The sequence below is a fragment of the Eucalyptus grandis genome, chromosome 2 (assembly GCF_016545825.1).
Source record: "Eucalyptus grandis isolate ANBG69807.140 chromosome 2, ASM1654582v1, whole genome shotgun sequence".
NCBI lineage: Eukaryota > Viridiplantae > Streptophyta > Magnoliopsida > Myrtales > Myrtaceae > Eucalyptus > Eucalyptus grandis.
Window position 1 is genome coordinate 6,419,489 of NC_052613.1, and position 22,821 is coordinate 6,442,309.

General features: G+C 40.3%; 2 protein-coding genes across 4 annotated transcripts; one reads left to right on the plus strand and one right to left on the minus strand.

Moving 5' to 3' along the window:
* Positions 1-15,510: 15,510 nt before the first annotated feature.
* LOC104419666 lies at positions 15,511-18,839 on the plus strand. 3 transcript variants are annotated; one of them, XM_039304580.1, is made up of 5 exons: positions 15,511-16,322; positions 16,484-16,943; positions 18,045-18,235; positions 18,408-18,474; positions 18,539-18,839. In XM_039304580.1, the coding sequence occupies exons 1-2, from the start codon at positions 15,554-15,556 to the stop codon at positions 16,759-16,761; spliced, it is 1,047 nt and encodes a 348-aa protein (XP_039160514.1). In that variant the 5' UTR covers positions 15,511-15,553; the 3' UTR covers positions 16,762-16,943; positions 18,045-18,235; positions 18,408-18,474; positions 18,539-18,839. The 3 variants fall into 3 exon arrangements, with proteins under 3 accessions (XP_039160514.1, XP_039160517.1, XP_039160518.1); XM_039304583.1 differs by lacking the exon at positions 18,045-18,235; XM_039304584.1 differs by lacking the exons at positions 18,045-18,235; positions 18,408-18,474; positions 18,539-18,839 and having other exon boundaries at positions 16,471-16,653.
* A 422-nt stretch (positions 18,840-19,261) lies between these two features.
* On the minus strand, positions 19,262-21,638 carry LOC104419677 (activating signal cointegrator 1). Its single transcript, XM_010031416.2, has 4 exons — positions 21,430-21,638; positions 20,443-21,099; positions 20,259-20,357; positions 19,262-19,775 (listed from the first exon to the last, which is right to left on the minus strand). The coding sequence occupies exons 1-4, from the start codon at positions 21,577-21,579 to the stop codon at positions 19,416-19,418; spliced, it is 1,266 nt and encodes a 421-aa protein (XP_010029718.2). The 5' UTR covers positions 21,580-21,638; the 3' UTR covers positions 19,262-19,415.
* Positions 21,639-22,821: the final 1,183 nt, after the last annotated feature.

Below are 22,821 nucleotides of genomic sequence, written 5' to 3' on the forward strand. Positions count from 1 at the left end.
ATATTGATATCAATATAATAGATTTATGGTTTTTTTTTGGTACTTTTTTCGAATTTTTTGCATGACTTACGGGCAGAAATTCTTTCTTGAAAACAATTATACACAGCTTGAAAGAGGGATTTAGACTCCCATAGTGAAATACACCCTCATATTTATGTACTTTTTTCAAAGAGACGCAGAGGGGGCAGAGAAAAATCTCAGCTGAAGGACACACGTTTCGGAGCCTTCCCACGCATTCTTTTTACATTCGACAGAGAGAGGGGGGCGGAGAAGCATTCTTTTCTTGGAGTCTCTTTGAAGGAATAAACACATTCAAAATTCTAAAACTTATCACGAAATTATAATTAAATCTTAAAAATTATCGAAAATATAAATAAGTGCTAAAACTTATCAAATTAGTGCAATTGAGTCATTCCGTTAACTACATCCAATTTGACTAACGAAAAATGCTAATGTGGCTTTTCTTTTTATATTTTCTCTCTCCTATGTAGTGTTGACGTAACTAAAACTAAAGGTGAGCATAGTTCTAAGGTAGAATATTGAACTTGAGAACAAGACCACTGGGAATCTATGAGTTTTGAATTCTAAGGTATGTAGGGTAAATTTTAGATTTAAAAATAAAATAAATAACCCGTTTCAACAGGTAAGTTCTAGATTTTTAGTTAGAAAAACTTGAAATCCGAAACCTATAACCTAGAATCTGGAATAAGTTTTAATATTTTTCTTAATTCATGCCTTCGTGCGATTTTGCAATATTCTATACCAGTTAATGATGAAGCGTATAATTTGGAAGCACTAGTTTAAATTTTTATTTTATGATTGAGACTTTTACTTTATTAATGTTCATATTTTCCGTGTGTCTTTATGGCCAATGAATTGAAGTAGTAAGTAGTAGTTATTAAATGTTTTAATTCACTACAATCATTCAATTAATAATATATATAAAACCTAGGTAGACCTTGGAACTAATCTTGTGATCCGTGACGGGGTAGGTTCCATATTCTAAAGTATGTAGAGTAGGTTCTAAGTTTCAAAAAACAAGAAATCCATTTCAACGGGTATGTCTTAGGTGAAACCTAAATAGAACTTGAAACCGCTCACCTCTAACTAAAACATGAAGGATGAGGGCAATACAATTGGTCCAAATGCAATTTTTTTGATTAAATATTATTAAAATTAGACTTAAAAACTAAAATTTAAAAGAAGCAGAAAGAAGATGTAAAATAGCGAGGGCCGAACATGTTGGAATCGTCTCATTTCGAGAGCTTGTCAAGGCTGATCTCACCCTTCACCTATGTCCTATTTGACAAAGGAGAGTATATTTTCAGGGTAGAACTTGAAATTGAAGAACCAGACCAATAAAAATATGTTTAATTTTAGATTCTAAGGTATGTATGGTAGGTTTCAAAAACTGGGAAACCTATTTCTAGATAGGTGGAACCTAAAGTTTAGAATATTTTTGTGCTTTTCTTTATTTATGTCTTCCCATGATCTTGTGGTAATTTGGAATTACTAGTGTAAGCTTCCATTTTATAATTAAGACTTTTATTTTGTAAATATTTCATAATTTTCATGTGACTAATAAAAATTGTGGCTAATGGTGGTCATTAAATGAGATAATCAACCGCAATCGTTCAATCAATAATATAGGTGAAACTTGGATAGATCATAAAATTGACTTTAGAACTAGTGACAAAGTAGGTTTCAAGTTTTAGGTGAAATCCGAACCACTCACTCATACCATCAGCAACAAGTTTGAAGAGTAGAGATGCTCACAATAGTGACAATTTGTTGACAGGGTATGAGTATTTGCCTAAATAGCATTGACATCGAGACGCGACATCACACGACATGTTAACACGTCTTTTTTTTTTTAATAAAGAATTTCAACATATTGGGATACTATATTTAATGTATATTTTTATATATACATAGTAAATTATCATTTTTATGATTATTTTAATCAAATTAATTTGATTCAAATTCACAAATAAAATAATAATAATAATAATAATAATAATAATAATAATAATAATAATAATAATAATAATAATAATAATAATAATAATAATAATAATAATAATAATAATAATAATAATAATAATAATAATAGCCTATAATGAATTTACACCAAAAACATTAATACACTATTTGTTAATATTATTTATTGTTTCAATTAGGCAAATTCAATTCCATTTTAATAATCTATAAAATTTGGAGGAAAAATAAATAAACAATCCATATTTTGGACTCACATGTCAAAGTATGTCAGGAGAGAAGAAAAAACAAACTTAGGGGATAAATTTTGTATTACGGAAGTGAGAGTGAGAAGAAAAGAGAATGCTAGGTTTTTATTCTTTTCCTTTTATTAATTTTATTATTTTACATATTTAAATTTTGATCCATCATTTATTGAAAATTTTTAAAATTGAAATCACATGTTGAAATTCCGAACTCGCATGTTGGAATTTTGTTTTGGAATTCCGAACTTGCATGTCAAAGAATATCGAGAGAATTGACTAGGTATCGGATTTTTTGATATTTATTGACCGAGTGTCGGATAGTGTTGGAGTGTCCAATATGACACAAAGATTTTAGAAAAGTGTTAATGCTTTCTAGATGGCTGCAACAGGAGTTGCAATAGGAGTTGAATGAGACCCTCACTCACCAAACAAAGCCTTATTCTCCATGGGCCTGCCTATCAAAATCAGGCCCAAAAAGTGCTCATAAGTGCTTTGTTGCTAAGCTATGTTGATAAAGCATAAAAATGCATGTAGATTTAATATATTAAGTCTCTTATATCTATATTTATCTTATCTATTATTTCCGATCAAATGGAAGATTTCATGTGTAGTTTAAGTAATAATCTTTTTCGACCCCTACTTAGAATTATTAAGGATTGTTTCATCTTTTTATTGATTATGAGCATAAATTATACACTTCATTTCATTTTGACATAGTGCAGCTAGGCCGATCAACATATGACTACCTCTACTTTTTTGCCTTGGTGATTCTTGTTAGGATGTACGTATGAATTATATTAGAGAAGTCTTGCATCGGAAAATTGATGTAGTGTAAAGTAGTTAATATATTCAAGTGAAGATGGATCCAATTGGATATGTTGATGGGCTTGAACTTGGGCTTCCTTTTGGTGATCTCCCTAAAAAAAAAAAAAAAAATCAGACTTCTACCGCATGCTCTTTATTATCAAAGCCCATGGTTGCGATTTTTGGGCAAATGGACGTTGTGGTATAGCAACGATGGCCTATAAGGTTCAAACAAGTGGGCATTGTGGTGTAGAAAGGCATGCCCATACGGATGAAATTGGGCCAAAAAGATACTTGAATGAAGGAGAAGCAAACCTAACATTGGAGCTCACACTTGATAGGAAGATTATTAAGATGCACGTGTGAGAGTTGTGTTAGAAAAGTCTCACATCGGAGAATTGATGTAGTTTAGAGTGTTGACACCTAATTTTTATTTTCATTTTCAAGCACAAAAAAAAAATGATACAAAAAAAGGGCCGTGGGGGTCGGGTCGGGCCCGATCCGGCCTCGGTCCGGCATGTCCCTTTTCCTCTTCTTGTTCCCCTCGCGTGGGCCTTAGGCCCAACTCCTCCCTTTTTCCTTTTTCTTTTTCCCTTTGCGCGGCCCGGCCCGGCCCGCGCTCGTTTGTCTTCTCCTCTAGCCGTTTCTTGCGCGGGGAAGCAGAGAAGGAGAAAGCAGCCGCCAGAGCAGAAGGGAGGGCGTGCAGGGGACAGCAGATCCCCGTAGGGGGCAGCGCGATCCGTAGGCGGGCAGGCCAGCAGAGAGCGCGGTCAAGCGAAGTCACGCGGGCGAGCTGGGCGGAAAGGAGAAAAGAAAAGGGCAGAACAGGGGGCAGGAAAAGGAGGAATCGAGAGAGAGAACAGGGAGGGAGGGAGAAAAAAACAAAAAAACAGAGAGCGAACGAGAGGGAGGAAGGGGAACTGGGGGGCAGCAGTGAACCGTCGCCGGAGTCCCGTCTGCCCGCCTTTGTCCGCCGCAGCTCTTCCCTCCGAACTAGAACAAAGGGAAGAACAGAGGGCAGAGAAAGGGGCGAAACAGGGAGAAAAGGAGAGGAGGAGAAGGAAAAAGCGGGCAAAGGAGGAAGCCGAGAGAGAAGAAACTCATTGAGGCGCCCTACCGTCACCGGCGAGCCGCCCGACCGACGCCGACCGCCATCGTCACCCCCGAAACGCAGGTAGGCATTTCGTCGAACATCTTGTGTGCGTTATTTCGATTCAAGCCGGCCGGAGCTCCTCTCGACCGGTGCGGGCGAGCTCCGGCCGCTCGCTTTTAGATTTGTCTTCAGACATTGTTTGTCTTTCATTGCCGACGTTCCTTTTTTTTTCGTTGTTTTTTGTTGCCTGCGAGTTATGGGCGTCGGTAAAGGCAAAACCATGTTTCTTGATCCCCTTTTTGGCGTTATTAAGAGTAGAGATCAGTGTCCATAGTCGGTTTCTTTTATCAGAGTAGATACGAATAAAGAGTACCAGTTTATTGCGGTTGAACTTTTGCCTTGATGCAAATGAATGAGTCTACCGTAGCTGGTGGGGATGAGTTTTGTTCCCCAGACAAAGCTATTGCTTCGTAATTCGTTCTTTAGCATTGGTTGTTTGTGGTAAACTAATGCACTTTATTCATCAAGATTTGATTTTTCTTTGGGTTGGATTGGAAAATTGGCTCTAGGAATCACTTCTACATAAACAATGACTTGGTTCTAACTTATGTTACTTCAGATTAAAAGGCTTACAATTATAATTCTTTTTTTTTTCGTGGGCTATAATCCATTTCAAGGGTGAATTTATTTTCCTTGGGTGCTCCGCAGGAATCCTTCCTGTGTATGCACTTGAACAACTTCATGGGATCTGGTTTCGGTTACTAGATCCGGAGTCAACCCACAAATCTGATGCTGATAAAGTTTGCGGGTTATCTTTTGTTTCTTTGACTTGAGTCGACCCGCAAATCTGAGCTGTCTAACATGAAGGTGGGCTTTCCTGATGCTGATAAAGTTTGTCTGAATTACTCTGATCTCTGAGCTAAGAATTGAGAGAGCTGCACTTGCGATTTTTTAGCCATTTTGTTTTGGTGAGCTTGTTCATTAGGTAGGTGAGAACCATAATTTAATTGCTTGGGGTTTTGGCTTATGACCGATGGCCGAGGTAAAAAACTGAGTACTTCATTAATTAATGCAGAGAAGGCTATGGAGGAAATAGATCCTTTTGGGTTTTGGTACATTTACAGAGGTAGTTTCTTATTTGATTCATCCAGGCATGATGGGCTATGCTGTTATAAGTGTTGGCGAAAATGAATAGCTAACGCACTCTCCATAGGAAGATTGTTCATCTTCTTGTTATTGGGGCAAGCAGTTTTTATCTTTTGTTTCTTTGACTTGAGTCGACCCGCAAATCTGAGCTGTCTAACATGAAGGTGGGCTTTCCTGATGCTGATAAAGTTTGTCTGAATTACTCTGATCTCTGAGCTAAGAATTGAGAGAGCTGCACTTGCGATTTTTTAGCCATTTTGTTTTGGTGAGCTTGTTCATTAGGTAGGTGAGAACCATAATTTAATTGTTTGGGGTTTTGGCTTATGACCGATGGCCGAGGTAAAAAACTGAGTACTTCATTAATTAATGCAGAGAAGGCTATGGAGGAAATAGATCCTTTTGGGTTTTGGTACATTGACAGAGGTAGTTTCTTATTTGATTCATCCAGGCATGATGGGCTATGCTGTTATAAGTGCTGGCGAAAATGAATAGCTAACGCACTCTCCATAGGAAGATTGTTCATCTTCTTGTTATTGGGGCAAGCAGTTTTTAGTTTCGAGAAATAATTTACGGAAATTCAAGTTGCATTCCGATTATCGGGTATCTTTGAATGAGTGTGTTCTAGATGGCAAATGGCGTGTTGTTTCCATTAACTTACATATTCTGATGCATGTCCCGATTTAGATACAGGGAATAGCAGAAATGGTTCTGGTTAGGCTCAACCTTTCTATGACCTCACGTCTACCACTAGAGAATGACTTATCTAGAAATCCATCTTTTAGGTTTCATTTGCATGGAGAACAATGTCGTGATGAAGATCAAGTTACCTCATTCTTTCTACACACAAGTTCTATATTACCATGTTCTTTTGCTTCTTCACGTATTGGTTCATGAGTTTGTTTTTTAATTGGACACTTTCAAACTGACCATACATAATGGTTGATAGGAGTCTTGGCTATAAATATGGAATTTGAAGATGTGAAGTCGGATCTATATGCCTTGAGAAAGTTATATGAACAGAGTAAGAACCTTTGTTTCAGTTGGAGTGCATGATGTTAAAGGCTTTTTTGACATTGTTTGCAAAAAAAAAAAAAAATGTCTTCACCAATATCAAGCCTTTTCAGATTGATCTTGTTCTTAACTTCTGTACATCAAGACTCATGTCATATTTTACAGTATGCGGTGTGCGTATTTTGAATTGGTTGAGTTCAAGAAGCCCTTCCCTGGCATGAGTTGCATCTGTTAATGCTTGAAGCCCACAGGTTCTGCGCATTTAGGGCGAGGTTTGAGTGAGAACATATTGGAGGTCTTCATTTGTGTGATTTCCAATCATAGTGGATTTTGCTTTGTACGATGTTACTATATGGAGAGTTTGCTTGCCAAATTTAATGTGTAGAGAAAAGTATTGACTGAGGCCCCTGCTTTAAATTGTGCTGTCTTTCTTATACTTGTATATGTTAGTATGTACGCAATAAGAAGAGAAATGTTCACTGTACAGGTTTTGCTAGCAGAGTTCAAAAGTCTTCCTCCGCCGTTTGAGGAAACACCCAATGCTGTCCATGAATTGACTCTTGCACGTAAGATCAAGTTTACTCTTTATTGTATTGTCGCGACCAATTTTTCGGGTGTGAACCACCTAAAGTTTGGCTAATGGACTGTTAAGCCTAGACTTAACTCAGCTCTCCCAAGCTCATACCAATTCACGACTTAGGTTCAAGTTCTTAATATGCAATTGATTTTCAATTAGGAATCGCAACTAATCTATTTTTGGTGAGTCGATTAGAAACCCAAGTAAAATAACGGGAGAATTATTTTACTTCTACGAACCAGAGACTTACGCTAGAATTCTCTAACGCCCTTTCGATACCTTTCTTTTTATTTTGAAAAATGTTTGGCAAGCAGTTTTGATTGATTTTAAGCTATTTCCTTAACATGTGAGGCTATCATGTGAGTGCGCAATCTACCAATTTAACACCCAAGAAAGCAAATAATAAAAAAATGCAGGACTTACCTCGTAGCAACGAAAACATCTGCGTTGTTAGTTTAAAATTCACATCAGCAATCCTAAATATGATTTCTAATTAACACGCAATTTTTTTTTTTTTGTTTTCACTTAATTAATGAGAATCGTGTTTCTTGCAATGCATGCCACTAGTCTAATATAAAATGATATGACATGGCAACATGACTTAGCTATATGACCTAAGCGATATGACATAAATAAGCATGTAATATATCCTGAAGCATGAGATGGATTTATTCTAAAAAATAATTTTTTGTATTTTCCATGAGATTCGAAATTAGAGAAATGCAACACTTAAATATGCAATCAAAATTAATCTAATGACCTAATTCTAATGACGGGCAATTTCTAATAAAATTTATGTGCATTGTATGAACCTAATTCTATATGATGTGCACATGATTTTTATTTTCCTAATAAGCATGCAATCTATCAAGGAGAAATTATCTAAACCTATAATATGCAATCCTAACATGCAATGACGTGCAAAGAATGCCCTAATTCTACATGACATATGCATGATTTTTTTTTTTTGAAAAATACGAAATAAATAAATTTCCTATTCTAATCAAGCAAGATAACCCTAAAACGAGGAATATTCTAAAACAAACCTAATCTATCTCAGATTTTTTGATGATTTTTTTACGAAAACAAAATTAATTCAAGCGACATGGCAACAAATTAGAGCAAGATAAGATTGATATCTAAAAATTGATGAACCATATCTCACGCATGAGATCGGGTCGGTCAATTTTAAATAAAACTGCGAATCGAATCTCAAGCATGAGATCGGATTGGCGATTTTTCCATGCGATTGCGAGTCGTATTTCAAGTGTAAAATCGGACTGTCAATCATATGCACGTTGTGACGGCTATTCGAGATTATGATAACATCATTCGAGAGTTCAATCAAGAATGCAATAATTCGAGCAAGGCAACAAAACATATGAATCTTGACTGACATAAAATTATTACCTTGTTCAAACACTTGCTTGTCAAAATCGGACAAACTTGACACGATGAAGAGGTGGTGTTGTCTCACGGATGCTCAGCGGGATGCTCACGGTGAAGGGCAAAGAGTTATCATGGTGAAAGCTCAAGGACCATCAAGAATTATTGACGTGCAGTAATATTGATCAACACTCATATGCACTTAAACAACAGAGAAAGTCAGGTCAACATGCTCTAATCACGACAACACCGATTTGCACGATTCATATTGGATCCAAGATGAAACACCAATAGTTTGACTTGAAATTGACCCTCGTTATCCCAATCCAGTTGAAAGGAGCACACAATCTGATGGAGGTCAGCAATTGTTCATAGATAGCATGGATTCAGCAATGACTTAGATCGACCATGGGCTATCGCGGATGAGTTTCAGAACATCGAGGTGGCAATTTGTGTGGATGCGAGCCTAGGGATGACAAACAAGAGAAGATCGCGTTGGGACTGTCTTGACTTTCTTTTTGTGAGTCTTTTATTGCATGCTTCCTTTTCTTCCGTATCTCCTCCTGGATGCGTTGCACTAGTGGAGATGTTCCTCCTTGTAACCTTTTTTAGTTTTTCCTTCTTCACGTGCTCTTGGTGTGATGTTCCTTGGACAACTACTCAGCCCGCCGATAGGAGGAGGATGACAGCAGCTTCGGGCAGGTGACATTGAGGAACTGCAGCAACTCCTTGTCATCAGGAACCGCGACACAGCACAACAAGAGAGGAGCGGACAGCGCGCAATGTTGATCTTTGCGAGAACTCGTCAGGAAGCAATAGGCGTCTCGGAAGAAGGCTGCTGGCATCAATGGACTGGGCTTCGTCTCAAGGGACAACAGGCTTCATCGTCAGGGCTTGGATTAGATTGGACTTCGCCGAGGGGGCTCCAAAAGGAACGTCCTGCTTGTCGCGTTGTTGATGTTGTGGGAGCTCGTTGGAGGACTGGAAACTAGATGGGCGAAGGAACGTCGAGTGGCAGTGTTCCACTACGTGGGAAGAAGCGACCTTGGAACAAGCGTGTGGTAGCAACACAGGCACATCGCCAATCGAGGAGTGAGATGGCGCAGGGGCCGAGGCAACCGTGGCCGAGCTCTCCAATCTCAAGCCTCCACTCTCTCCGCTTTCGTGAATGAATTCACGGGGCTCTCTCCGGATTTGTGGCCGTTTATTCTCTATTGTGTGGCCTCCTTTTGCTCCCCACCGTGCGCGACTCCTTTTATACACCGAAAAATTGTATCTCCGTGGTATATTTCATTGCCAACTTTGCTCGTGCAAAATACTGTTGAATATATCATCCCTAGGCCTGAGCACGGTTCCCGGGTTACCCGGGAACCGGAACCGAACCGGCGGAGGGTCCGGTTCGGTTCCCGGTTCCTAGGGGACCGGTTCCAGTTGCGGAACCGGTTAGGGCTCCAAAGAATCTCCAGTCCACAGCTCTTCATTCAGATTTCAGTCTTCAGAGTTCAGACCTCACACTCACACAGTCACGACTCACGCAACTCTGAGTCGCGCCGTCGGATGCTGCTCGCCGCTCGAGGAGGCCACCGCCGGACCTGGCCGCCGACGCGACGCGCTCTCGCCCAATCCCTCGCCGCTCGACGCCAATCTCTGCCCAAATCCGTGAGTCACGTTGTTGGACGCCGCTTGAGTCTCACCGCCGGACGCCGCTCACCTTGAGGCCGCCGCCACGGGCGCCGCCGGACGCCGGTCGCGAGCGCGCTCGCCCGAACCCTCGCCGCTCGACGCCGCTCGCGCGCCGATCGACGCGCCGCCTGCACCCATATGTGCCTTTTCGATCTTGCCGAGACTCGGCCGCTTCCGGTCGAAAGATCGACCGCCCTCCATTGGCCGGTCACGTGGGCTTCCCTGTTTCTTGATTCTGTTAGATTCAGGCTCGTCCGTTTCTGTGTTTCGTGGGTCATGCGCTGTTTCGATGAATTTTTCAGTTTTGGGTCTGTGGGAATTGTGGGATGGTTTCTTGGGTTCGATGAGTTCCGTGGAAAGGATGGTGTTGTGGGTTCGTCGGCCTTTGTTTTCTTTTGATCGAATTCACGATGCGTTTTTCGCTAAACTTCGTCGGCCTTTCAGTAAATATGGTCTTCGATCGCCTTGTGAAGATGCCACAAGACAAGTTAGGTATTGATGGTTAAATCTTTTGCTACATATTTCCTTATGTAGGTGGTAGTTGCTCCAATTCTCTTAGGATCTTATATTCTGTTGATGCCATTAAACTGTCGATCAACACCTTGCGTGGTAAATATGGTCTTCGCTTAGCTCGTGAAGATGCTAGCTTTCCTCTCTTGTACATCTTCAGCGATGCTTATTTTTCAAATTACTATTTCTTGCTTTAGGCGAAGTGGTAGGTTGTCTGTTAGAAATAGTAGCTCTTTGATATTCTAAAGTGTGTGCTGTAACTACATTTCGAGCAAAGCTTTTGATCTATTCCCTGGATGTGTAGTACAGTAAATTTAGCAGAGCATCCACAAGTTATTGAAATTCATTTTGAGATAAGTGAATTTGTCATGTAGGATTGATTTTCACAAAGAAAAAGGATTTTTGGGCCCCGTGCTACGCCATAATCTTCCTTAATTTGAGTGAGCAATGACACTTGTGTCTGTTCTTTTGCATTAATTTCATTGTCATCATCATTTGAACATGTAAGTTTTGAGTTGTCGCAATGATTCCATTTTCTCTAATTCATTCTTATGTATCTTTTCTTTTGCAGCATTAACCCATTTAGGCTCATTGGGTTGACTTTCGCATGGACTTCAGCTGCTTCTCATATAAGACCTTTTTAAATGCAGGCTTTGCTCCTATTCAATCAAAAGAAAGACCGCCAGACATAGAGACGCCGTCCTATGAAACTCAAGGTTCTTCTTGTTATGTTTTACTTTTGGAGACACATCACTATGTTTATGTCTGCTTATTATGTCAACTGATATCTCATAGAGCAATGGCAAGATTTCAGTATGATTGTTTGCAATCTATTACTGAACAAAAGACCTCGTCCTTCAAGTTATCGTAGAGTATGCGTGTACGTTATAATTCAAATTTGAAAATGAAAAAAAAAAAAAAAAGAACCTGTGGAACCTGGAACCGACCCTGGAACCTGTGACAGGGTAGGTTCCAGGTTCTTGGTTTTGACGGGTAGGTTCCAGGTTCCAAATTTTTGGAACTCGTGCCCGGGGTAGGTTCCGGGTTCCGACGGAACCGAACCGAACCCAGGAACCGCTCACCCCTAATCATCCCACCACGAGCAATATTTTTTGTGTTTTTTTTTTCCAATATTTCATTCGAGAATTTCCTTTCCATCAAAAATACATCACTCGGTGTATATTGCCTAAATATATGAAAATCCCAACGGAATATGTGAAAAAATTTGCACTCGCCGTCGGCCCAATAAAATAAACAAAAATGTTCCTAAACTATATGCCATGTGATTTTATTTTTTCAGGGATAAAATTAACTCCTAATTCTTTTAATACGATAAATATCTAAATTGGTCGCCAAAATTTAGATGTCAACATGTATTTGATTCTTTCTCCTTGTTGTGGGCCTAGAATGATGCTTTAGTGGTATGCAAATTTGACCACAGATTCTCTGATTGCGTAGGAAGTGTGGCAAGCTCCCGTGTTTCACTTGATTTCTAGCCGACCCCAATAGGTTAGTGGCGACTCTTTTGTGCAAAATTCTTAAAAACTATCTCAATATCACGTGGGGTGGGTAGGGGTTTAGGAGAGCCCACACCTAATAATGGGCTTTAGGCCCGTCCTTTAGGCAATACCCCTAAACATGTTCTCTCCCCCCAAGAGAAGGTCGTGACATAGAGCAATTAATATATTCAAGTGGACTTATAATTCATTGACTTAAGTTTTTGAGTAAAAGTGAGTCCAATTGGATATATTAACAAGCTTGAACTTGGGCTCCCTTTTGACAATGTCTCCAAACGAAGGTTTCAAACTTATATTGTAAACTCCCAACAATTTAAAGGCCAAGGCTCTTTAGAGCTTCAAATCGACACTTGACAACAAATGATGTCGGCAAACATTTTGACCATACTTTTGACCAAAAAAGAATTCCGATCATACTAAATCAAGACCTCCCAACCCTTGCCTTTGTTAGTCTGCATCAAGACAACCAATCCAAATCAATGTATCCTCAACCGGCACTTCTCTTGATAAGAAAAAAAAAAGGCCACAAATTTGCTTAGCAAGGGTTATGGTTCGACGTCCAGATGTTAGCTCATCTCAAAGGTGTAGGCAATACCCCTAAACATGTTCTCTCCCCCCAAGAGAAGGTCGTGACATAGAGCAATTAATATATTCAAGTGGACTCATAATTCATTGACTTAAGTTTTTGAGTGAAAGTGAGTCCAATTGGATATATTAATGGATTTGAACTTGGGCTCCCTTTTGACAATGTCTCCAAACGAAGGTTTCAAACTTATATTGTGCACTCCCAACAATTTAAAGGCCAAGGCTCTTTAGAGCTTCAAATCGACACTTGACAACAAATGATGTCGGCAAACATTTTGACCATACTTTTGACCAAAAAGAATTTCATACTAAATCAAGACCTCCCAACCCTTGCCTTTGTTATCCTCAAGACAACCAATCCAAATCAATGTATCCTCAACCGGCACTTCTCTTGATAAGAAAAAAAAAGGCCACAAATTTGCTTAGCAAGGGTTATGGTTCGACGTCCAGATGTTAGCCCATCTCAAAGGTGTATGCCGTGGGTACTATTCTTAGTTATGAGTAGTCAAAAGCACGACAGTTGAGAATTGAAGCTAAGACACACTCATTAGGAGTGTGCCATAGAATCGGGAATCACCTGGATCTTCTAGAACATGATCGGATCAAACCAGATCGGAACCGGTGGTTTCCATGAGAGCTAGTCTAGTTCCCCATTCCAATTTAGTGGAACTAGTGAATACTGATCCAGTTCCCGGTTCTAGGCATAGAACCACCCACTCACCCACTTGGACTCGTGTGTGTGTAAAACATAAATTTCTCATCAATTACTTAATCATTTTATAGTTTTTCAACCAAATATATATAGTTATTCGACATTATTGACTAATTTTTTCTTTTCGGTATGTAATACAATTAACCCCCTACTTTTTTTTTTTTCATTCTAATAATCTATTTACTTGCTTTATCAACCAAAACAAAATAAACGAACCTAGAAGAAGGAGAGAATCGATTGGAGATGTCCATAAGAGCCAATGGCTCCTTTTAAGAATATAATTAGATCTCTTCTTAGCAATTCCTATGATTAAATTAGGTTGATGTTGGAAAAAAAAAGGGGTTAATACCTTGAAAAACCCCAAACCTACACCTGACAAATTTACTAAATTATTATTTTTTGACTACCAAAAACCCCAAACTAGTATACCTTTAACAAATTTACCATAAACTGGTACACTTGTGACAAATTTACCCTCTGTTATTTTTAGTTAAATTTTCTTGTTAAATTATAAAGTTAAATAACACGTGACAATTGTCAGGTATATCAATTTGGGATTTTACACTCTATTTGTCACAATTTATAATTTTTCTGATTTTTTGTAGTATTAATCTAATTTTCGGAGGGTATATTAGTCACAAATTTACCAGTTTTGGGCTTTTTATGGTCAAATAAATTAGTTTGGGGGTAAATTTGTTATAAATGTACTAGTTTAGGGTTTTTTATAGTTAGTCGGGTAATTTATCATAGGTATACCAGTTTTAGGTTTTTCATGGTCAAAAAAATAGTTTTTGTAAATTTGTCATAAGTGTACCGGTTTAAGATTTTTAAGGTATTAACCAAAAAAAAAAAAATATTTTCACTTCTATGGAGGCTAAGACTTTTAATGTGGAGTCCAATTTTTCACATGTTTCTAGTGGGGGGAAACCTTAAAAGGGCCACATCATGGCTTTCAAAGAAATTTAGTTTTTAGCTAATGAATATTGTCTATACATTTTACCTTATAGTTTTCAATCCTTAATCAAATTCAATGACTCATGATTTAACTCAAATATAAGGTCGAACATGCTCTGTAGGGATTAGGGACCGATTCTATGGATCTACTAAACTGGATCGGCAGTTCGATTTCCGGATGGATCTATAGAACCAACGAACGGATTTCGATTCTAATTTTTCGGAATCGGTGCTTAGTAGGCAATTCCGATTCCAAAGCAGGAACTGCTCACTCGGATCATTCTTACCCTTAATACTCATAGTTCATAGGATCATTTGCATGGAAACCGGTTTGTGTACGAGCCAGGAATGACCCCTCTTCACTGGAGCCGACCCATTCTTTTTCTTATTTTTCTAGGAAATGACCATGATTTTGCTTTTCTCTCACCTTCTTCCTCCTCCTCTCTCCCCTTCCCTGCTCTCACTTGGACTTCAATCGCCGGTTCTCCTTCCTCAATCCTCTCACATCTCTCGGTGGATGCTCGAGTTCCTCCTTCCCTTCCACAAGCTAGTTCCTCCTCCTCCGCTCCTACAAGATATGATTTTCATAAAAAATTAATTTGATTTCCTTAATTTGATTTTTATAAAGCCTTAATTTTTACTCACTCACTCGCTGAGTAATAGGCAATTTATGACACGCATTGATTCTCATATGCAATCTATATGAAAATCCTTATGACATTTTTTTGTTATTTGATTCTTATTTTATGAAAATTATGAATTATCCTAACATGCATTGTCCCAAACATGAAAATTGTAAATCATGAATTATAAATGCTTCCTAAGGTCTAAACATAGATTATGTAATAATATAGACATGACAATCGATAAATCTAAAATCGTAGGATGCATCGAAATATATGTTCCACTCGAGATTCTTCAATATTTTCACAATATATTATTTCAACACTACCAATTCATTTAACCAACTGTGTATAACAAATTATATAATGTATAAGATTAGATGATATTAAGGATCCGACCACCTTTAGGGTCAAAAGGTCCAACGCCCTAATATGCCTTGATTAATACAAGAGATAACTAAAATAAGAGATATGAAACATATGGTCTAAGGTTTTTTGTTTTTTTGGTCGGAACATACGGTCTAAGGTTGAATCATCTAAAAAATGCAATTAGACCATGTAATCAAATTACCCATTTAAATTACCAACTTGCCGTCACATTGAATTAGGTCTTATTTTACTTCCAATTCGGTCCCGATTATTTACCTTCCATATTTTCCCAGGAAAACGACCAGTGTTCCGTATTTTCTCAGTTTCTTACTCCTCTTCCATGGAGATCGACCTTGACATCTCCCGGTGGATCCTCGAGTTCCTCCTCCGGCAGCCCCGCCTCGACGACGGCGCCGTCAAGCTCGCCCTCGCCGTCCTCCCCCTCCCCGACGCCGACCTCCGCCTCAAGAAGTCTGTCCTCCTCCGCTCCATCCAGTCCGAGGTCGACGCCGCCTCCGTCTCCGAGGAGACCCTCGACGCCCTCGAGGCCATCGAGGAGGTGGACCGGACGACGGCCGCCGGCGGCGGCGGCGGATCCCCGCCCACCGTCTCCGACGCCATGCGGGAGGCGTACCGCGCCGTCGCCGTGGAGTGCGCCGCCAGGTTCCTGCACGGGCGGGTGGACGAGGGGGGCGAGTATTCCCGCGCCGTGGAGAGGATATGGCAGGGGAGGGTTCGGCGGATGGAGGAGTCGGCGGTCAAGAGCGGGCTCCTCTCGCCGGAGCTGCTCCGGTGGGGTCGCCGCGTCGAGGCGGCGATGCGCGATGGGGGGGAGCGCGAGAGCGTGCTGGCGATGAACACGAGGGGCGATGCTTTCAGGTCGGTTAGGGCGTATTTGGGCGAGGCGTGGGAGAGGATGGGCCCTTCTTTCCTTGAGGTGGCGGCGAGCCGGATGGCGGAGGATAATCCGTGTAGAGAACTGGTTGTCACGAGCGGCCGGGTTGAATCCCATGCTGGCGAACGCGATGATTTGCCCGACGTTAGAGCGAGTGCCGGTCTGAATAGCGAAAGGCCGGCTGTAAGGATAGAAGATGATGGGGAAATGCCTGGTTTGTATTATTGGATTTAGTTGCTCTGCTACATTTCAATTGTTCTTTTTTGGCCTTTCCTTTTGTGATGATCTTATTCTGTTCTGGTTGATTGTTATTGGAGCATTGGAAACAAGTTGGTGAATTGGGTTTTTGGTAATGTATCAAGTTGTTTTCCTTAGAAACGTTGAGGCCGGATAAGGGATTGATCAAAAGAAAGCAGCTTGCCCGCCATAGGCGATCCAAAGTGGGAGTTAAGATCATCCATGATAATGGGGAAACTGGAAGAGATGTTGCATCGCGTACCAGATTTGATACGGTCCCTTCACCTGATGTTAATAGAGTTCAAGAGGCACTCAAATCTAGTTCTATGGAGCTGCGAGCGGCAGTCGCGGACCCACTTCCTGATGCGATACGGTTGGCCGACTCCCTTGTCGAAATGCTGCTGGATCATCTATGAATTTTGAGTGTGCAGAAGCACAGATTAGGGAAGATGTTAATGCATCCGATGCCTCCGCCGAGCAGAATGTTGGGCCTGTTCCAGGCGGTGAAGAAAATCATGTCAACCAGTCAACCAGCCATCAGAATAAGCAGTGTAAACCTAGTTTGTTTGAGAGGAACACCTCTGCTCGTACCTATGAGGTATCTAACTAATGGTTGCATTTTGTTTTGCCTCTTCATACATTTTTCATTATTATGTGTATGTGTGAACGTGTGCTTTTCTATCCATGTCTGTGTCTACTTCACAAGAGTTATGGCTTGAAGCATATAACAATTGTGCAACTTAATTTGTTATTGAAACTCGGTGTTGGTGTCGGCATTTGTCTGTCTAAATAAATAACTCTTCCTTTGTGTAAGATACTTTGCCAGAATTTATGCAACGACAGGATGCCCTGCATACATACATTAATGCTTCATTTTGTTATTAGCTAGAAGAATGGGCGGATGCTTTTATTTGTGAGAAGAAGAAAATGATCGCTTCCAGATTTTGAAGATAATTAGTAAAGCTTGAAGAACAAAGGTCTTTTAATCTTTTGTAACTTTTTTCTTTGGTTGTAGAGACTCAAAAGCTTCTTCAGATTCAGGAAATATACATCTACATGTCATAAGAGTCATAAGAATGTTTTTAGACTATGCGAACATACTTGCTGCATTAGACTCTGGATTGTCCTCGCTCATCATCTCTGTGATAGGTAAAAATGAAGTGCTATCCAGCACAGAGGATGCTGAACTGCCCCTTTCCTCTTTCTACTCACTTTTGACAGGGGACATATTAGCTAGTAATGTTGATTTTGTGAGGTGTGCCAAATCCAGTACATGTGTAGCCGGTGGTATCATGTCTTGCTTCTTCTCTCTTCACATTATTTCTTAATCTTTTTGGAGATTTTGCTTAGCTGTTGTAGGATTTTTTCATCTTACATTGATGAAGACAAAGTTAATGATAGCTTTGATCTGCTGAAAGTTTAATCCTCTATGGATTAATTTAGAACTATATTTGTAAGTTGGCCGGCATAAAAATGAGGGCATCATGGAGCCGTGTCAATCTAAAAGTATAGCTAATAATTTAAGTGATTCATGAAGCAATGAAGTATAGCCTTAAAAATGGAAAGTAAGTACTCTTAATGCTGATCAACTCTTTCAGATGCAGAAGTGTACTGATGCCTAATGCCTCTTCTTTATTTGGGTCTTTTGACGATATGATAGTAAGAGCCATATTATGTTTGAAAATGATAATTTTTTCAGTGGGATGATTCAATAGAAGGCTCCCCTGAAGAACCTTTGGGCTCGGATAGGGTTCAATTACCCAGCCCAAGAAGAAGTGCTGTTTCTCCATTGAGGAAGCCATTGACTCGGAGTTTGAAAGTTTCTGGACGGAGAAAAGTAAAGAGATGGAGTTTGGAGGAAGAAGAAACTTTGAGGAATGGTGTCCAGAGGTACAATGTTAATTTTTACAGTATCTGCTAACAGCATAAGGGTCTCATTGTTGATATTTGTTGTCCATAGACTTTTGGGTGCTTTTTGTTGAAGTGGTGTCTTGTGCTTTGATTCCCAAGTTGGTCAAAAGACATCGCATTATCTCATTGTTATATTATTTTTGCAATTCAGGTTCGGCAAAGGAAATTGGAAGCTCATCCTACACTGCTACCGCCATATTTTTGAGGAGAGAACTGAGGTAATGCTCAAATCTCATCACACCATAGATTGACTGCATTATGAACTGGAGCTTTTCTGTTCAGGTGGACCTGAAGGACAAATGGAGGAACATGAACCGATATTGAAGTGCAAGTAGTTGGTGTTTCAACCAGTGCTGGAGAGGCTTGCCGGCCTTGCTGGTGCAGAAGTCTGTCTAACATAATTGTTTTAACAATTCGTAGTGGTGTCTATGTCCATTTCGATTGTCAAAAACCTTCCTCAAAGCTAGTTTGTGCGCATGAAGTACGTCAAGTGTACATTGGTAGAATAGGATGTACACAGGTGTAGTTACTCTTGAGGGCCTTGAAGAACCTGGAATAATGAGAAAGGTTGTTTCCTCATGAAGTGTAAATGGATATCCAGCCAATCATTTAGACATGCACGTACGGACGATTCAGGTGCATTTGCGCGGTCGGGACTGTTTTATCCCAGTGCTCGGCCCTCTAGAAACTAAATCAGGGAAACTTAAGCGAAAATTTGGAGCTCGGTAACTTCGTCAAAATAGGGCAATGGCTGAATCAATCGGTTGGAGACTCTTCTCCAAGCGCTACAGCCGTCTCGAGTGAGACAGCCTCCATCTTTATGCATAAGGTAACCAAAAAGACCAAGCCCGTATCACTTCCCATGTTTGGGAATAACAAGCATAAGACTACCAACGCATAATAGCCGACTTCTAAACGTACTTCACTTCCAAAGGAGCCGCTATTCCAGACTTACACCAATCCACTTAAAATAGAAAACACTCATTTTGCCATTCCAGCCTCACATAGGTAGTGACAAAATGTGGATTCAATGAGAAAAAGCTGGTAACAATTTGCAGTACATACAAAATGGTAGATGCTGCTGTATAAGAATGATGAGTTTTAAGGGTTTCTCACCAACACAAGTACTGGCAGACCCCTATTCCCTTGTTGCTACACGCTAGTTACATTCAAGAGAACATTCGACTCCATCTTCTATATGCGATCCCCTACTCACTGATGGCCCGTGCCAAGACTTTCCATTTGAGGTCGTTTCCAGATGGTCGTCAACAATGAAGTGTTTCAACTCATTTCTCTCATGTTGCACCCTCCCAGTGATCTCCAAGCATAATCCGCTTTTGAGACTCTTGTTCGGCACTTTACCCTTATCCGGCTTCTTCATCCGGCCTGGATCTATAAAAATGGGTTGGATTTGAAGGGTTGGGTTTGGTTTTATTCTGTTCACTTCCCTTTCATCCGTAGGCTTTAATAAACTGCTCCTTGATTCCATTTCTGAAACTTCATCTTCATTGAAGAGGACCTGCACCCATTCCACATCATGCTAGCTTAATTAAAAGCTCTGAAACTATGAATTAGAAAAGAACACATTGAACATCCGTGAATGATAATATTAGCAGTTTAATAAACATGTGGGAAGCTTTCACTCTGATCATTGGAAAGTAAAGATCATTGGTTTCCCTTTCAATAAGAGCAGCTAATTTTCAGTGGACTTGAGATACATTACTAACCTTACCATCAGAACTCAACATTCACCAATTCCAGGTGTTTTCCATCAAGACGAAAAGCCACAAAAATGTGATAGTGTCATTTAAATCCTAAAAAAAGAGTATGATAATCTGAAGGGCTCTTACAATATGTTTGTGCTGCTATGGAACAGGAACACAATAATGTATGCACAGCACAGTCGGACATTTTCACTAGTTTTGTTTTTGGGAAAGTCAAAGATTAAAGTCGTGTGGAATTAGACAAATTCATCAAAATTCCTTCAGAGAAATGTGCTCACCTTGCGACCAACCAAGTCAAAGGTCATGACCACTTTGCCTCGTTTGGCCCGCTCAGCTTCCTCAATCTCCTCTTTCTTCTTTATCAAGAGCTCCTTCTCCTGTAAGGATGAAAAAATTTCAAAAATGGCCTCAACTAGGGAAGTCAATCTCTCATCTCATCAAGATTCCTAAAGATGAAAATACCTCCTTTGATAACCAGCTGTTGCCCTCGATTTCATAATAGTCACTTTGGTCATCAATAACCGTTGTACGTGCTGCAGAGTTCCGATCGTAATCCACAAGTCTCTTGGCATAAGCTTCTGCGGCAACTTCAGCTTCTGTGAGGACCGGCACAGTTTGTTCGAGACCGGCATACTGGCTTCCTTCCTTCAAAACAAGGGCACTGCAAAATTGACACGGCCCTTCTCCCTCCTGCTCGCAAACAATCTTGCCACAGGACAAGCAATTGCTGACCAACTTGTGCCTGCGGGCTTGGCATGAACAGGGCTTACCCTGCTGGAACACAATGGAACCTTTGGCTGCCTCAGCCAGCGACACGACCTTCCCAGATTTCTTTTTCCGAGAACTACTTTGATTCGCGGGTTTCGGCTCATTGGTTCTGGTCACCGCCGACTTCTCTTGACTAGTCGAGCCAGCTGCCTCTTTAGATACTCTAGGGGGTTTCTTGGTACCGGGGACGGAAACTTCAGCTGAGGGCGGTTTGACATAGGCATGTAATTTCGAGGATGAAACATCAGAAACGCCGCTGCTGCCGCCACTACCGCCACTGAGATCTGAATAGCCTCTTTGCCGCAGATATTCATCGATCACGCCTTTCCCCACTTCTCGCCCGATAATGTTCTGAGCAAAAATTTCAAAACACAAAGTTGAAACCAATTTACAGCCAATTATACCATTTGCTCGAGGAACAAATCCTTCATAAACCAATCGTCAATCCACCGTAACATAATCTCTTCCCACGGATAAAACAAAAGGCCCAAGATTTCTGAAGCGGTTTTTAGATAAAAACCTGAGACTTTTCAGGACGATGCTCCATCTTCTCTGCTCTACCCATATAAAATTCGATCGAGAAATAAAAAAGCGAGAAACCCAATTCGCGAAACCATCCAACGATCGCGGGCGACCGAAAAAAGACGCAGGAAACGCGAGAAAGGCGAGAGATTTTCTTACGTCGAGGTACTCCTTGGCGTCGGAGGGCTGAGCGAGGTCGCAGTAGGAGACGAGGCCCGAGATCACGTCCTTGTCCAAGTCCAGACCCGACTCCGCCTGCTTGCAGAGATCCAGCAGCGCCTTCTCCAGCCATTGCCCCGGCGACTCCATTTGCTCCGCAGCTTCAAAGACGATCGAAGTCGGCTTTGCAGAAGGTGAAAGGAGTTTCCTTTTGGTTTTCACCCGGTTCTCGGAAGGGCGAGGGGAGGGCTGCTCGGTACGACGTCGTTGGATGAAATTTTATGAAGTTTTATCGTGAAATTTTAGTCAAGTTTGCACGAGATTGATGTCCATGAAAGTTTTTATTATAAAAGAGGTGTCCATAAAAGAAAATATCACTCTTTTTATAAGGTTGATTTTAGATAGCACGAAATTTTATGAAGTTTTATCATGGCCCAATGTTGTCCATTCACTTTCCATTTTAGTTAAGTTTGGACGAGATCGATGTCCATGAAAGTTTTTATAAGAAAAAGAGAAAGTGTCCATTAAAGAAAATATCACTCTTTCTATAAGGTTGATCATAGATAGCGCAAGATTAGTGGATCGGAAAAAATATTATATTTTGGCTAATTACTTTAAAAGTTTGTGTTAGTGATACGAGATGAATATAATGCAATATCTTGGAGTGAGGATTAGGAATTGAAGAAAGAACCGGAATGATGGGAATCGGTCCAATTCCAAATTTTAGTGGATTTTGATTTGAATCCTAATTTCATATATATATTTGGAATTTAAACTATACAATTTGAATAAGAACTTAACTGAACCAAACAAAAAACCGAACCACCTATTGTACTAGTGAGGGCCATGAGGCAGAGACCAAACAAATATGTTTCTATAAGTTTGCTTTGCTCTCTACTCTAACCCAATAAAAAAAAAAAAGTTTGCTTTGTTCTCTAATTATTGGTATTACCACCACCCGTGATAGCGCAGCTAGCTTCGGGTTCTCCTCCCCTCATGAAGAGGAGGAATTCGAATTTTAGAGGTGTCACATTCGCGTGACTCACCCGCTGTTGGATCTTTGTAGCTAGATCTGTGGTGGTGGCTCAGTCCTCTCCGAATTTATGCCGCTGATTGCCGGTTGTACATTGATTCCCAAGTTTCCGAGAAAAAAAAAAAAAACATTTTGTGGTCTCATTCAATGAAGTGCAAAGCTGGACATTGGTGAGCTTCTATGCTCTATTATATGCCACTTGCATGCTTTTTATTGTGTGTTTATGATAGCCACCTCTAGGATATTGTATATTATTGTGTTTACTTAGCTAAAAATGAAATAAAAAAAAAAAACAAAAGAAAAATTGACCAATTCTCAAGTAAATCTTATAACTTGTGACACACAGGGTTCTAAGTTCA